The sequence below is a fragment of the Neodiprion lecontei genome, chromosome 6 (assembly GCF_021901455.1).
Source record: "Neodiprion lecontei isolate iyNeoLeco1 chromosome 6, iyNeoLeco1.1, whole genome shotgun sequence".
Lineage (NCBI taxonomy): Eukaryota > Metazoa > Arthropoda > Insecta > Hymenoptera > Diprionidae > Neodiprion > Neodiprion lecontei.
This window is the reverse complement of record NC_060265.1, coordinates 10,368,601-10,382,973: the sequence shown is the minus strand read 5'-3', so window position 1 is coordinate 10,382,973 and position 14,373 is coordinate 10,368,601. Positions and strand designations below refer to the sequence as shown.

Here is a 14,373-nt window from a genome sequence, read left to right as displayed (position 1 = left end):
CCAGAAGACATTAAGCGTCATTTCCATAAAGTCCTCGTCAGACACGGTGACAATTTAGGCGGTTCCTCCCTTCAAAGTGTCTCGTTATAATTAAGAAGTATCTCTTGAAAATTAACCGAGAGAAAAACTTCTCGAAGCATAAAGTCGGCGGTAGCGAACCCGGAAGTAAACCCCCGATTCTCCTGCACTTCCTTCTCCTATATCACACCTCTCCCAAACCTCTCGAGATCCGTACTTACCGTCGGCCAACCGACGATTAAAGCAATCAGGAGACTCGAAGCTACCCGGAACTTCCGCGTGACGATTATAGGTGTATTTATCTGTTGGGAAAAGCATCCCTCATATCCACCCACAGTGTGTCGGTCAGGTGCTCGTGAGTTGCGCTGCCCATTGTGAAAATAAGCATAATGCACCACGCGTCGTTAATACGATCCGCGTACACCAGAGAGCAGATAGCGAACGAAGGATCGAGCCGGTGGGACCCTTTCGTTGAAGCAAATGTACGCAATAACCCGATCATTTGTAATTTTCGAGGACAAAACACGAAGAGTTAATTCAACGAGACAGTCTCGACGGTGCTGATAAATATGTCCTCTTGCCTTGCGTGAGTGTCTTCCTATTATCATTTTTGCTACCCTTTCAGGCTAGTCGCGCGTTATTGTCAAACACCGGTTAGTAGCGAGCGTTATAGGCTGGTCAGTCTTTCTGCGGAAGGTATAACGCGTCGACGTGAACTCACGCGTCTTCGATCAAAATCGAATTCACGTTAGCAAAAATGAGCCCAGGGATATATTAAAAGGAGGCACAAGTTTCATTCATAACTCCGAAGTCACCCCATGAATGAAAGATTAATGTTCGATCCTGATATCAGCCTCGAGCAATAGTGGCCCCGACAGATTTCCTTCGACTTCTTTTTTTTTTATCACGTTTTCTTTCAGCCCCAGGCCGGCTCATATCCAAGCTTCCGCTATGCAGTCACCGAATCAGCCTATGAGGTGTAGTACAGGCTGATACATCGGCCAAAGTTTGAACCTTGGATAATTGAATTTGAAGAAACGTATACCGAAGTCTAAACAGAAATAATTTTTGACATTTCTATTCTAGTGCTGATTAGGAATTTGAAAATATTACGGTGACTCTGCGTAGTTGTTGAGTTCAGGAAAGCCAATTACCTGTAACCGACGACGCGTTAATCAAAGTCAGCTTTAGTGTTCATCTTAACTAGAGTCGAACACGGAGGGACCCGGACTCGTCTAATGCTCACAATCAGTTTTAAAGCTAATTCACTAAGAAGTGGTTAACATCTAAGGGAATTCTAGAAATTCGTTGTCGTCGCAACTACGGCATAAGCGGGAATAAGATCATTTTAGAATAATTATTTCAGTAACGAAGATCTTGAAATACCACAACAAAGTCTATACGTAATCCTCTTACCTGCAAGAGATCCAGCTAACGCTGATGCAAACTTAGTTAGGAAGACCCCCTTACCTTTCGTTACCTTATCGTTACGAAGAAAATGCTTATCTCGTTTACGAAACTCTGCAGAAGTTCCAATTAACGGCCCGATCTTACCTCTCAAACAATTTTCTATCTTCCCCCGGTTAAGTAGTTTGTTTTATTGAAAAATATGGGTGTTATGTGAACCTCGAAATTTCTTTGTATTAATTTCAAAAATGGCGCAAATCATTCCTAATCACCCCGCGTCACCATTCGGACTCTCTAATCTAAATTGAGCTGCGCGGCGATACCGCGAACACTTCGAAAGTCAAACGTACGGAAGAAAGCTGCAGCGTATTTAGGGGAGGAAAGCCCCGGGCCGGAAAGCGATAGATATAAACGTTGCAGGACAATTTCACAGGAGCAAATTAGTGCCTTTTCCGACGGCCCCTTATCCCGTCCGAGAGAAATCCTCTTCCTCTTCTCTCTGCCCCTGCCTCGCGGGGTTGACGGCTTCCTAGCTCGGTCAGCGGGGGGTGGCTTTCGACTGGGATTAAATGGTGCGTTCGGATGACCGATGCTCGACTTGGGGTGCGCGCTTCGTGTGTTAGAAGGGCCTATGGGGCGGAGAGAATAAGATAAAACAAGGATAAAACGTGCTTAAGGGACTTTCAAAAGACAAGTTATTCCACGCGCCTTAACGGTTTTCGGAGTGGAAGACTCTCGTCGCGATCTACGTCATTCGATTTATGCCTGCTGCATGTATTTTGGTGTTTGTGTAAAAAAAAAAAAAGAAAAGAAACGAAAAAAAGTTCGACCTCAGCGCTGTTATCGGTATACTTATCGCCACGATATTTTCAGCATGCATTTCAACAACGGCAGGTGCGCTTCCATCGAAGACAGTATAACTCTACGGTTGACGCATTGTTGCCAGTCGTTTTTTCCCTCTGTCTCTTGCTCTCGACCATTCCTTTGGAAAAATTCAGCAGCAATCAAAGGTTATGGGGGTATAGGCACGCCGCGCTAGCTGCATTATTACTTAGAAAGCAGTTAAACCCTTTCTGGGTATCCGATCTTAACTCGTCGGAACAATCGGTTGCCCGAGTGGTTATAACTCGAGATAAAAACGTGGAAGGAAGCCGTACGAAACAATTCGATGATCGTGCGCGTTACCTGGAACAACGTTGGAATTGGATTTATTTGATCCGAGTTTCGTGATAATTTCTATTTCGTAAATCCCTTTTCCCGGCTTGGAAATCCTCCGGAAATTTCTGCCCCGGATGCTCGAGGTAATTTTCAGGCGAGATGACAGAGCGGTCGAGGAGTACGTCTCGAAGTGTCGTCGGAGCTAAAACACTGTGTAAAGATAATACTGCTCCGGTTTAAACATCCCATTGTCTTGTCCATCTTTGCGTTCCAATTTTTTGCAGTATTTGTCAAATGCGGCGTTGGCCTATCGCATTCCCATTTGAATTGCAAAGCGTCAGCTTCAACTGGATCCGTTCCGTCCTCCTCCGCAGGTTCTCTTCTCGTCCGACGGCCCGGAGTTTCGGACGCTTTCTCCACTCCACAACCGACTATCATTGCCGGTTGTCGGAAAATGAAGACGTTTGCCAAGGGTCAAGTCTAAGATCTATGACCAGATATCGGAGATGATCGGAATGGTAAGACGCTTTCGTTACACGTTGCGAAGTTAGTTTTCGTTTGAAACCATTGGAAACGTTTTCCCGGTTTAAACATGCATTGGTATTGCCAACGTCGCGCGTATACATCGGACGAAATCACTAGGGACAACGGGAGATGTCGAGAGCAAACAGACAATTTGGCTTATTTTAAGGGCAACCTAACCTTACTTAACCAAAGCCGGGCTAACCTCGCGTCACAAAAAATTAGGGGCTGCGTTTTGGTGACTGATACGGACCTGCTAACGAGTCTGTGGGCTTAGAGGGTGGTCCTCGTCCGGTCACGGATACGTTACTCATCCCGTCGTACGTTGTACTTCGACGGTACGAAAGTTACGGAATTCAACTCAAGCCTTGCCGTCACTTTTGTGTGGAAACAACTATCGCTACTCGAAGAAAAAAGTTTCAGGAGGAAAGGAAAAGGAAGTGGGTACTAGAAACGGAGTTATAGACTACTTCCCGAGCTGATTATTGTCTTGTCAAATAAATCCTGAAAAGAATTTTCATATAATCATATATCGGAGGGAGTTGGCAAATCGGTAGTGTTGTAACGAGTTTTCGCAGTGTTTCATTTTGAGAAGCAGTCACGGTTTCGAACGATGTACTACGACAATGAGTGTAAAATTGTTTTGTAATTAGGTATCAATTATCATCGAATTCAATTATTAATATCACTACAACGCTCTTTATACTACAAGCATTCGTCAATTGTCGTAAAGTTCGTGATACTTCTTGAAAAACTTACTTTCCCCAGCAGTGCTTTGACCGAATTTTTGAATTTCATCCTCACCTTTCAAGAGGTTTGTTTCGTGTTTGGAAAAATCGTCCGTAGTCCGACACTAAACTAAACGGAGATCATTGCTGATTCGTCAGTCGCGAGGGCGCAAAATTACGCCGATCAATTTAGCAAGTCTGTTGAGAATCAAGAGGGAAGTTATGGAAGCGGTACACTTAGCTAATGCATAAATTGATACTTGTCCGTAACACTTGTGGCGGTAACAAATATCGCCGACTGACCACCCCATTCCGTACCGTCGCTTCGCTTCGCGTCGCGGCGATGGCACCACCTTCTCGTGGCAGAGCTGCAGGGAGGCTAAATCTCGCCTGACCGCACTTCCTAGAGGAAACTAATCTACAAATTTGTGTTCTAAATCTAAACGCCATCCGAATATTAATCCTTTGTCGAGATATGTTTTGTGATACAGGAAGGACACTACGCCCCGCCTTCTCCAGGCCCCGCTGGAATTGCCAGTTTGATTTGTGCCCCGGGCTTGCTGGATACGCTCGTAATACGCGATACGGTTTGACCACACTTAGGATAATCTCATTTGTTGTATATAGTTACCAGAAAATTCTAGTGAAATGTGCGCGACAATGGTGGCGTAAGCAAATACTTAGTGTGATTATGATAAGTGTTGATACTGCGTTTTCGGGTTATTGCAACATTCAAACTATTTTTTTATTTTCAGTTTAATACTGGATTGTTTTAATTGAACAAGGCACGAGCAAACATCCATTCGTTATTGCATAAACATCACATCGTCACAACAGTTGCAAGAAAATATCATACGAATGATCATGATAAAAAAAAGAATAGTAAGACGAATTAGATTCTCTGGTTACGGTTACAAAAGTGGTTTTTATTTTATACCCAAGACTGTATTTTTTGGTTATAGTGAAAAACTGACACAGTCAATGACTGCATGGTTACTAAAAAAATGAAAATTTTTCTCGATGCGTATTTCGCAACTGTGTTTCGCCACTTTTAACGGGGTTACTCCGGAATTTTCACGTCTCATGCGAAATTTCGGTTAGGTCTCGAGAGTTCGCCGACGGAGCTGCAGCGTCTTTTTATGATCCATACACAACTTGTATAGTTATACACACTTAAAATACCATCGTTCTAAGACTCAGCTGGACTCGTCATCCCAGCCTCGAGGCATTCGGAGACAATTCCGTGCGTCTACCCATGACGCGATCCTTTTTTGTTTTACCGTTTCGTCCCCCCCTCTCGACTTCTTTTTCTCCCTTCCAGCCCTTACCCGTGTCTCTCTCTTTCTCTCTTCCCTCGAAACACCCCTCACTAATTCTCCCGAGGATTTTCTCAGTCGCGCGGTTCTCCCGTCCATTCGTCCGTCTGTCTGTCTCTCCGTCTGTCCGTCTCAGCTCCGTGTCTGTCCACATTTTGATTTATTATACCTAATTAGTCTTTAAGATTGTATGTGAAAATCTGGATGCATCGACTCGTCCCTCCGGGGGCCACGCACGACGATTGCATGGCTTCGGCCCTCGCGATCGATTCGAGCTCAATTTCGGACCCGTCATTTTATGTATAAAAATTGTCAACCGTTCGCCGTAAGATTGTCCGAATTTTCCCTCAACTTTTGCAGTTTCTACTTTGCTTATTGCCGGAAAATTTCCCTCCGGCTGTTCGGCGTGTACGTACACGAAACATTTACGTATACGTATCACACGGGATAACGGAGTTGCCGAACGACGCGGGACGGTTGAAATGAAAACCAAGACCGCCGAAACGCTTTGGGCAAACTTTGTCCCGTCAAAGTTTTTGCACTTCCCTTTTATGGTTTGACTGCCTTCCAATGGCACTTTAGGGAAATACGTCGAGCACCGGGCCTATTGTACGTGTGTATCCTTCGACGTTTTCCTAGCGAAACTCCTCGCGCGGCGATAACCGCTGTTTAGATTACCTACGTCGACTAGCCTAGCCACGTAACGGTATGCGAGAACGATTTTTGCCCGAGTGAGACATAGACGGCGATGGAAACGCAGGCGAGAACAGACGCGTGTAGACGCCGCGACGGAGGGAAGCTGTTTGTTTATTTTCAAGTGTCTATCCTTCGAGGCTACATTTCTTGGCATAACACTTCCAAGTGCCGTGGCTCCATTTATACAACCCTTACGTTGTGCGAATGGGGTGGAACGGTTCGTTTACCGCGTTTCGTGTACCTTAAACCCATACGCGGTCGCGTACATAGATATATTATCTTCCTGCCGAATGGATATTATATTTAAGTGCGTCAACTACTCGCCCTCTTCGCACGAGGAGGCGAACTCGATTTTATTACTATTATCACAGGAGACATCTCGTTACGACGCGATAACAGTAAATAGTGATAATTGAGTGGTCCTTGAATTCAACATTTCGGTACTAGGAATTGCTTCTTCCTTCGTTATTGCGAATATACCATTCTGAATCGCAATTCACCAAGTTGGAGAAAATCGGCACGACAATTGAATTGCACCCTAAATGAAGAATTTAAAGAATCCGTATTGTCACTAAACCAAGACTTATTTACAGAGAACTCTTCGTTGATCTCAACTTTTCGCGTCCCTTCAATTTTCACTACGATCCGACAAAGTTATACTTTATCGTCAAATGGTTTTATATGTCCAATTTCGCGTCCGTTGCAAAGCCAAATAACTAGCGTTACAATTGTACGGGTACAGGTATGGTGCAATTAATATATGCAAGGATGGAAAAAGGAATACGGTAGAGGAAGGCAGGGACGGGTGGAGATCGGCAAAGGTAAAATCAGGGGATACCCCTTATTAGCTTAGATTCGCCGTATTTCTCAGGCGCGTGATTCCGGTGGCTCTATCTGGTTGTCCTATCCGATATCGCAGGGTGGCATAGTAATTAGGAGAGGGAGGAGGTGGGAGTCGGGAGAAGGCGGCGGACATTCGAATGCGTCAGGTTAGCCCGAACCCCTTCCAACCGCGATCCAATTTCACCCCATTTCCCATTTTCCCAACCCCCCGCCTGGAAAACTGTCTGAACATGACGTAACACTCGAGGCTCGCTAGCGTAGCCAAAGTTGAAGCGGTTTTTGTCGTGTCCAGCCGGTAACAATGGTCGCTTCTTACTCCCTGGTCACCCTATATTATTAATTACCGTATTAATCACCACCATAAGCAATCTATTATACATGGATAAGAGCTCCGGGCAACGGGGAGTAGTCGATGCGGTCGTCGCTGGCCTTAACGCTCCTCAGGGTGGAGGCTTCGCTGATGAAATCTCGGATATACGAAACTAGGTGTAGGGAAGGGTCCATCCTCTTGGCGAGGGTGCGAACGGGTCAGCCAGGCTCCCCGAGGGTGATTACTGTACTTTACGTCGTTTACCGCCTAGGAAATCGTGCTCTTTGTCACCCCGCTCTGGAGAGCTCGACTGCCATGCTGAAAAGAAATGAAATTTCACAGCAAAAACACGCATGCCTTATACGAAAGTTACCGATAGACAGTTTTTTGGAGAATTTCACCGAAAGTGACTGTTTCATTGAAAATATCACTAATTTTTAATTCTTTATTTACTTCTTTATCAATATATTTAACCTTGTAAAATGCTAAAGTGTATATTTGTTTACTATCTGAAAATGTTGATTAGTCGGATCGATGATAAAATCTTGAAACTTGAAATTTTTAAAACTTGTCGATAACGTTTTGCGAAATTACAAAAATCCTAAGAGGAATATTTCAAAATTCAGCAATGGCTCAACTACACAAAACTTTTAATCCCCAACAAAGCGACGAGTGATTAATCGACAGTTAATGTTCATTGTTATACTAAAATACGACATGTTGAACGGTATAATTAATAACAAGTCTTAAAACCCTCATTTAAAAAAAAATTATAATGTCGACATTTTTTTTAAATCCAGGCAAAAATGGCATTTTGATAGTAGCTCAACGTAGTATTTCATACAATCATTGTTTTTCACTATGAATATTATAGTTGGTGATTACTTTGTTCGAACGAAAAAGCATTGAAGCCCTAAAAACATGGCGACGCTTCGTTTAATGTCGGTCCGGGAATAAGTGGGAGTCAATTGAGGAATTTTTAACCGGATAAAACGATGAATATAAATGAATGTAGAGGAGTTTTGGAAAGTTGTCGAGAAGTAGGTAATATGCCTACCTGTTGCTCCCTCAGCGAGAAGTTAATAAAACGAAAACAGATTGATTCCCTGATTGCAATTATCGTTAACGGTTCTTGCTAACTGTCAGTAAATTCATCATTCCCTGATAAATTTTAACGGGAAAGAATTTATGTATTTTTCAGAACCCTGTGCCGTCTGTATGCTGGCGAGGGTAGAACAGGAGCGGTTGGAGAGCTTGAAATACGAAAGGGCGACAATATACGTCAAGTGCGTCGACGATAGCGAGGACGGGAAAACGGAAGACGATACTGAGGTGAGTACCTCGTTGCCTGAATTATCGTGGTTTACCTTATTCACAGAATATTGTCTCGATACGTGTATATCTGCCATTCCTGCTCATGGCCAACTCTCTAATCGTTCGATACGACTTCGATACGCTAGGTTAGAACCATTGATTTGTATGTGTGCGCGCAACGTAAGTTACTTGGTCTTTTCATAAAGTAGGTCTATTTAAAAGTACGAAACGTGTAAAGTTGACTGTCCACATTGAAAGAAATATTTTGTTGAACACACGATATTTCATCTAAAAAGGTTAATTGAAAACCGCGAGGGCAAGCTCACATGTCTAGAACGACTTTGTTATTCCGTAATCGGTATTGTACCATGAAAATTTGATCACATTACAATGTCTGAGAATTTGATGAATCGTATTCAGTTGTAAAGTAACTGCATATCGCTATGCACTCATTTGACGACTGAAAATCGTCGTGTAGATCAAGAATTACCGTTAATCAGGGATGAATTGAACGAATTTTATCTTGAGAAAAACAGATCATTAATCCTTGAAGATAATGTCCTGATACGGTCGTTGAAATGTCAAGCCACATCGAGTCTCAGGGTTCTTGAGAACCGAAAGAAGTCTGATAATCGTTTCTGAAAACGAAAATGAAGAAGTCTAAATTGACGGCAAGAATTGATAATTGTATTGGCAAGACTGCTCCGTATGGGTATATATATGATGAAATAACGAATCCTATATTCACAGCGATGTATATAATGAAATGCTCTGTGCGTGCCGTGGTGTTTAAACATATTTGATGCGTGCGATGAATTTTAATGGCAAAATGTCGAGTCATGGGAGTGCAGGACGAACGGAGGAACGGAGAGCACACCCATAGGAATAAAGGAACGGCAGAGAAGAGACAGAAACCAGAGCGAACCATCAGATTGATGGTGGGTGATAAGGAAATTGGTTCCATCTCTTTCACAATAATAATTGTTATTACATCTCTGAGTGCCCGTCGACTCCAAGTCGTCCTGGGACACCTGCTTCGGGATACAAGACCACTCTTAAGTACCGACGACTGTAGCCTTCCTCCGTTCTCTCTAACCTCGCCATGGACACTACTAAGAAACTGCAACAAATCTAACTGATCGTGTGTCGCACTAGAAGGAACTTATTGGGCTACAATGCCAAATATTTATCAAGGTGATTGTGGTCAGGGAGTAGAAATTAGCGAAGGAAGTATCTGAAGATTTCGGTACTGTCGTCGAAGAAATAGAAACGTATTTCGACGCTTTAAAAACTGTTTGACAGGATTAAATTTTGCAGCGATAAGGATAATGATACGCGGTGCCGATTTGTTGCTGGGTTTTCTTGGTCGATTTTCTGTAATTATGTCCGTAACCATTTTACCGTGTATCCGTATTCTGTATTTAATTGTAATTATAGTTAGGAGACAGCTGGTTGAACAATGTTTATTCACGTTTGCCGTTTCACTCTATTTATCCTAATTCTGAAAACTGTAATATCTCTCCAGATATCTGCCAAGAGGCCAAAGATTCAGTGCCAACGACCCTCGAGGACGCGGAGAAAAATCAAAGGTTCTCACGAATTGAAGGTTTCCTCGGAAGTAACGCTGAAGGAGTTGAAAATCATGGTAAGTGCTTTTCACGTTCACCTGCCATAAACGATATCGAATCGAAGCGTTAACATACGACTAATTTTTGCAAATATCAGCGACGGGGACCTTCTACACAGGCACGCAGTAATATTGCGTGAAATGTAGGCCCAAGTTATATTCCTCTTTCTTCTCCGTGGCACCAGGCACGTTTGATCCATCTGACGATAACAGCTTCCTTACGGCAAGTTCGCAGTCTTCGCACCATTATATTTTTATATCCCGACCGGTGGTTGGCTCACTGAGGCAAAAGTAGTTAAATATATTATAGTTCGGGCTGGTTAGCATATACGCGAGCCTCTCGAAGTGTGCTTAAACTATTAAGAGTATTATTTATATTACGAGGTCGGGACCATCTCGCGGGGCCTACAGCAAAAAACCAAAGAAGCATAAACCTTGCGCTAATAACAGGCCTCGCGGAGTCCACCAACCACTCCACTCCACCTCGCTTCACTTCACTTCACTTCGGATCTTCGGGGTTATGCTTCCCTTCCTCCTCCTTCGCCTGCTCAGTCCGCCAGTTCGCAATTCTACTATACCTTTTCTTTCCTTCATTCTTTACCCTTCTATCTCTCCATTTATTTGTTTGCGTCCCAGGTTTACTTTTATCTCCTTCGAAGCCGAACTAAAGACGCGCACACGTCTCTTCGTAGACGGAAGTTGAAACCAATGCTTGTGCATTTCTTTCCCGTCGTTGGAAGGAAGATATTTTTGTTTCGTTACACTTATCTCACGAACGAAGTAGGTACTCTAATTTTTCATTTCAACACCGTACGAGCGAATCAAGGTTTTCTCACAGATTTGCATGATGCTGGTAGGTACACCGATGCGTTCCGTGTGAAAGAAGCTTAAGAGTTTCGCCCGTACTGTGTGCACATCTCATCACTAGGTACTTACTGCTCTTGGCGTGTTTCACTCGTAAAACGAAACTGAATATGCTTACACCAACACAGCCCCAAGTCACACTTAAAAGTAGTTACACTGACGAGCGTTCACGAATTAAGCAATTACTCACGTGCGTGTTCACCAGCAACTAGAAGTCAAAATTGTTTTTTAACTGTTGCTCGTAAAAATTTCGAACTCCGAGACACAACTGCTCCTCTTATCCTTCAACACGCACGTGTGCTGTCAATCCGTACCTTCTTTTAACCCGAAGTAGACGGTACGACGGTACCCTATCCGACAAGTTTCAACCCACCTGAGTTGCATAACCTCTTCTTCGCAAGGTACGAGTACTCGCGAATTATTTCACGTATATTCAAAATTAAGAAATTTTCCCTCAGAGCTTATTCGTTCCTGTCTTCACCTTTCCTCACTCACGATCAGTCGCGGCAAGTTGAAAGAGCTTCGCAATCTCGCGTGAAAGTTGTACGCGGATTACGTCAAGGGGAAGCGTGTCGCGTGCAATGCAGAGGATGATCGCGTGCTCTCAAAAATGGAATCTCGCATTCAAGATTCTTGGTGTCCCGTTACAGATGATGCAGATATGTGGAGCTGGTCCGTACGATCAACACCTGATGTTGGGTGAACACGAGCTAACGGAACATGACCAGAGTCTCGCATCCCTTGGAATTTATCCCGGCGCTCTTCTGACTTTGAAGGTAAGGAGGATCCGTCATTCTTTTAACCCACGATATCATCGTTGATACACTTTAAAGGGGTCTTTCAACGCTTTCGAATAGTAACGCGGTCCTTCCGTCTAATTAACGGAGCTCTAATCTCGAGGCGTTCCGAGTAATCCTTGGGAAATGGTTAGGTGTTCGTTCTCTTCTCGCCGCCGCGGCGTCTTATCTTAAAACGACGAGCGTAACTTATCCATTGTTGGCCTCGCAAAAGGGCTGCGAAACAGATCTTAAATCTAAATTGCAACTATCTGTCACCACCTACGAAACCACAGGCTAGCGTTTATAGTTACCAACCACTCGTCTCCCCGCGGTTTGATACCATAACCATACCAAGTTAGTGAACGTTGTAGGTGGTAGAACAATTATCCGTAGATGCCTATTACGATGATAATAATTCTGCACGCGGTCTGCCTCCGTACAGTTTGGCCTTTACAGTGTGAAGTCAGTCAGTTGGTAGGTGGCTAGGCACAATACCACTGTCTGAGCTCGAGGCGTTATTGTGCGAAGAGTTTTTTTTTTCTCACTCCTATTACCTTACTCGGTGGCGGTTTTTGCTCTAGACACTGCACCGAGTGTGACTAAGCTGTCAAGATATGTTGGAGTTTCTACAATTTATGTAACTACTCTAGCTGCAGTGTTTGTAGACAGATCTGATTTCATACTATGGAATATCATTTCAATTTATTATTGTACTATACGCCTCTGCGCGTGAGGTGGTGTAAATGACTTCTGCGTCCAATACCCATGCGCAGTTATTCATCGAGGACTCGGAACTATGTCTGTGTGTGCGCGTGTGACTTTCGTGTAAGAAAAGCGTCAATGGACGAAGTGCCATGAATGATCTTTTGTAACGCGTATCATATACGAAACTGGATCAGCATCCGTCCGTTTTGCTGGCGAAGCGTCGGAGGAATCGGTATAACGGTCAATATATACCTCTCTTACAGAGCTCTCGACTAGTTTCATAAAATCAGTCAACTGTGAACCGGAGGAATGTGTCGGAATGCTGAATTGTCCGCGTCTACTCCGAGCACCGCGCGCGTCCCGTCGCAACGGCCAACTGATCTTTTTCTAACTTTCTTGCTTGAAAATTCTATATTCCGTTAAAACACACCGCGATACTCAAACGGTGAAACGGTGAAACGTTCACCAGTGGCTGCAGGCACGGATACTATTTTCACAAAGTCGCGGACCGCGAATAATTCCAGTTGACAGACACGAGCCATGCACCAAATCTCCAACGACTTCAACGGGATACCTCGAGCATGACTTGCAGCCCAACTCCGAAACGGCTAACCACGAACACCCGGAATTTCTTGGCCTCTGCCGACTTACTTTTAAAGTATTATCGCGCGGCGTTCCGGCGCTCATTTACCGAGTTACAAAAACAAATCAAACAGACCGAATTGGCAAGTAACTAGATCGATGACGAGCATCTCGCGCGACGTACCCTGACTCGTGATCGCCCGATAGATCCTCCGACTCCTGCAGCGTAGTGTTTCACATAATTTCGAGCGAGTCTGTATCGCGTGGGTTGGGTAACGAGTCGAGGATGCATTTTCTGATCAAAAATGTATAAAATTGGCCGATGCTTTTTTGGTCTACGAGACTTCATGGCTGATCGAGCCGAGACTTTAGTATGGGCACAGCGGGCGGCTTCCCCCTTTTGATGTTGTGTGACGAATGTCCACCTTGGACGCGCATCTCCTCCAGTCCCCGACCCATCGCCGGTCCACATCTTGACCACCGTCCCAGCATCCATCTCATCCCGATCGCCCTCGCCTTCTGACAATCAAGAATCTCATACTGCTACCGAGTTCCTCTCAAATGTGCCGCACCGAACCGCTCCTCAGACATCAGAGTCTAGCCTTTTCGGGCTTGACAGAAAATTGGAAACATCCTGCATTCTGTATACACCAGTGTGTGTATTTGTGAGCGTACCTTATGGTATGGTGAAACGTAGCAAAGGATCGTGTCGAAAATAATTTAGTCACGGTCGCGAGATTTGAACGGCGCGACCACGTTAAGAAAACTCAATTTCTCCTTCCGATTCCATACACTCGTTATAAATTATATAATACACAGGTGTAACGGAATAAATAAATCTCTCGAGCCATTGGGAAATCCCCGTTCAAATCTTGTGCATATATATAGTCTTTAATATTTACCATTTTGTTTCTCTTTTGTTTGAGAAAAATCAACCAAACTCTATCCTGGACCGGATAGAGACCCCGGGAGCGTCTCGGACGTAACCACGCTCTCTCGTGCAGGTAATGGAGACAATTACGTGGGCTGTTGACCTCGACATTAAAATCAAATCACTCTAATGCGTAGGCGCGCCTGAAAACTCTATCTGTATCGGCCCATATAATTTTCTTCAGTCTCTGTTTATTATCGAAATAAACAAGTTGCTTCAATTGAAAGAAAAAAAGAAGAAAAAAGAAAGGGAAAGAGATTGAAATATAAATTTTTCTTATTAGACTTTAACTCTCGACTGGCCAAACTAATGAGATATTATCGCTATTCCTCTGGCTACTGAATTTTCCGGTCTGTCAAGCTTACTTCGCACCGTTATCCAGCAATTCCGTAGGTATGTAAGGTGGACGTGTAATTTGGCTAGCTCATCTCGTTCACGGGATGCAGAAGAGTCCCCTGCCTCTCTCAGAAATAAATCAATTAAGACGCTGCACATCGCCCTGTTGTGCATCGTCATCCTTCTTTCCGTTTCTCCTCTCCTCCACGCTGCTGTCCCTTCCTCGTCCTATACCGA

The 14,373-nt window shown here is 44.0% G+C and overlaps 1 protein-coding gene across 2 annotated transcripts in view; it reads left to right on the top strand.

The window, feature by feature from the left end:
- Nucleotides 1–14,373, top strand: part of LOC107217449 (ubiquitin carboxyl-terminal hydrolase 48-like) — a 58,954-nt gene that overhangs the window by 26,953 nt on the left and 17,628 nt on the right. For both annotated transcript variants that reach the window (XM_015654979.2, XM_046743581.1), the window contains exons 14-16: nt 8,200–8,330; nt 9,838–9,957; nt 11,454–11,579. In XM_015654979.2, the coding sequence (XP_015510465.1) occupies nt 8,200–8,330; nt 9,838–9,957; nt 11,454–11,579 (377 nt within the window). The remainder of the gene's footprint in view (nt 1–8,199; nt 8,331–9,837; nt 9,958–11,453; nt 11,580–14,373) is intronic.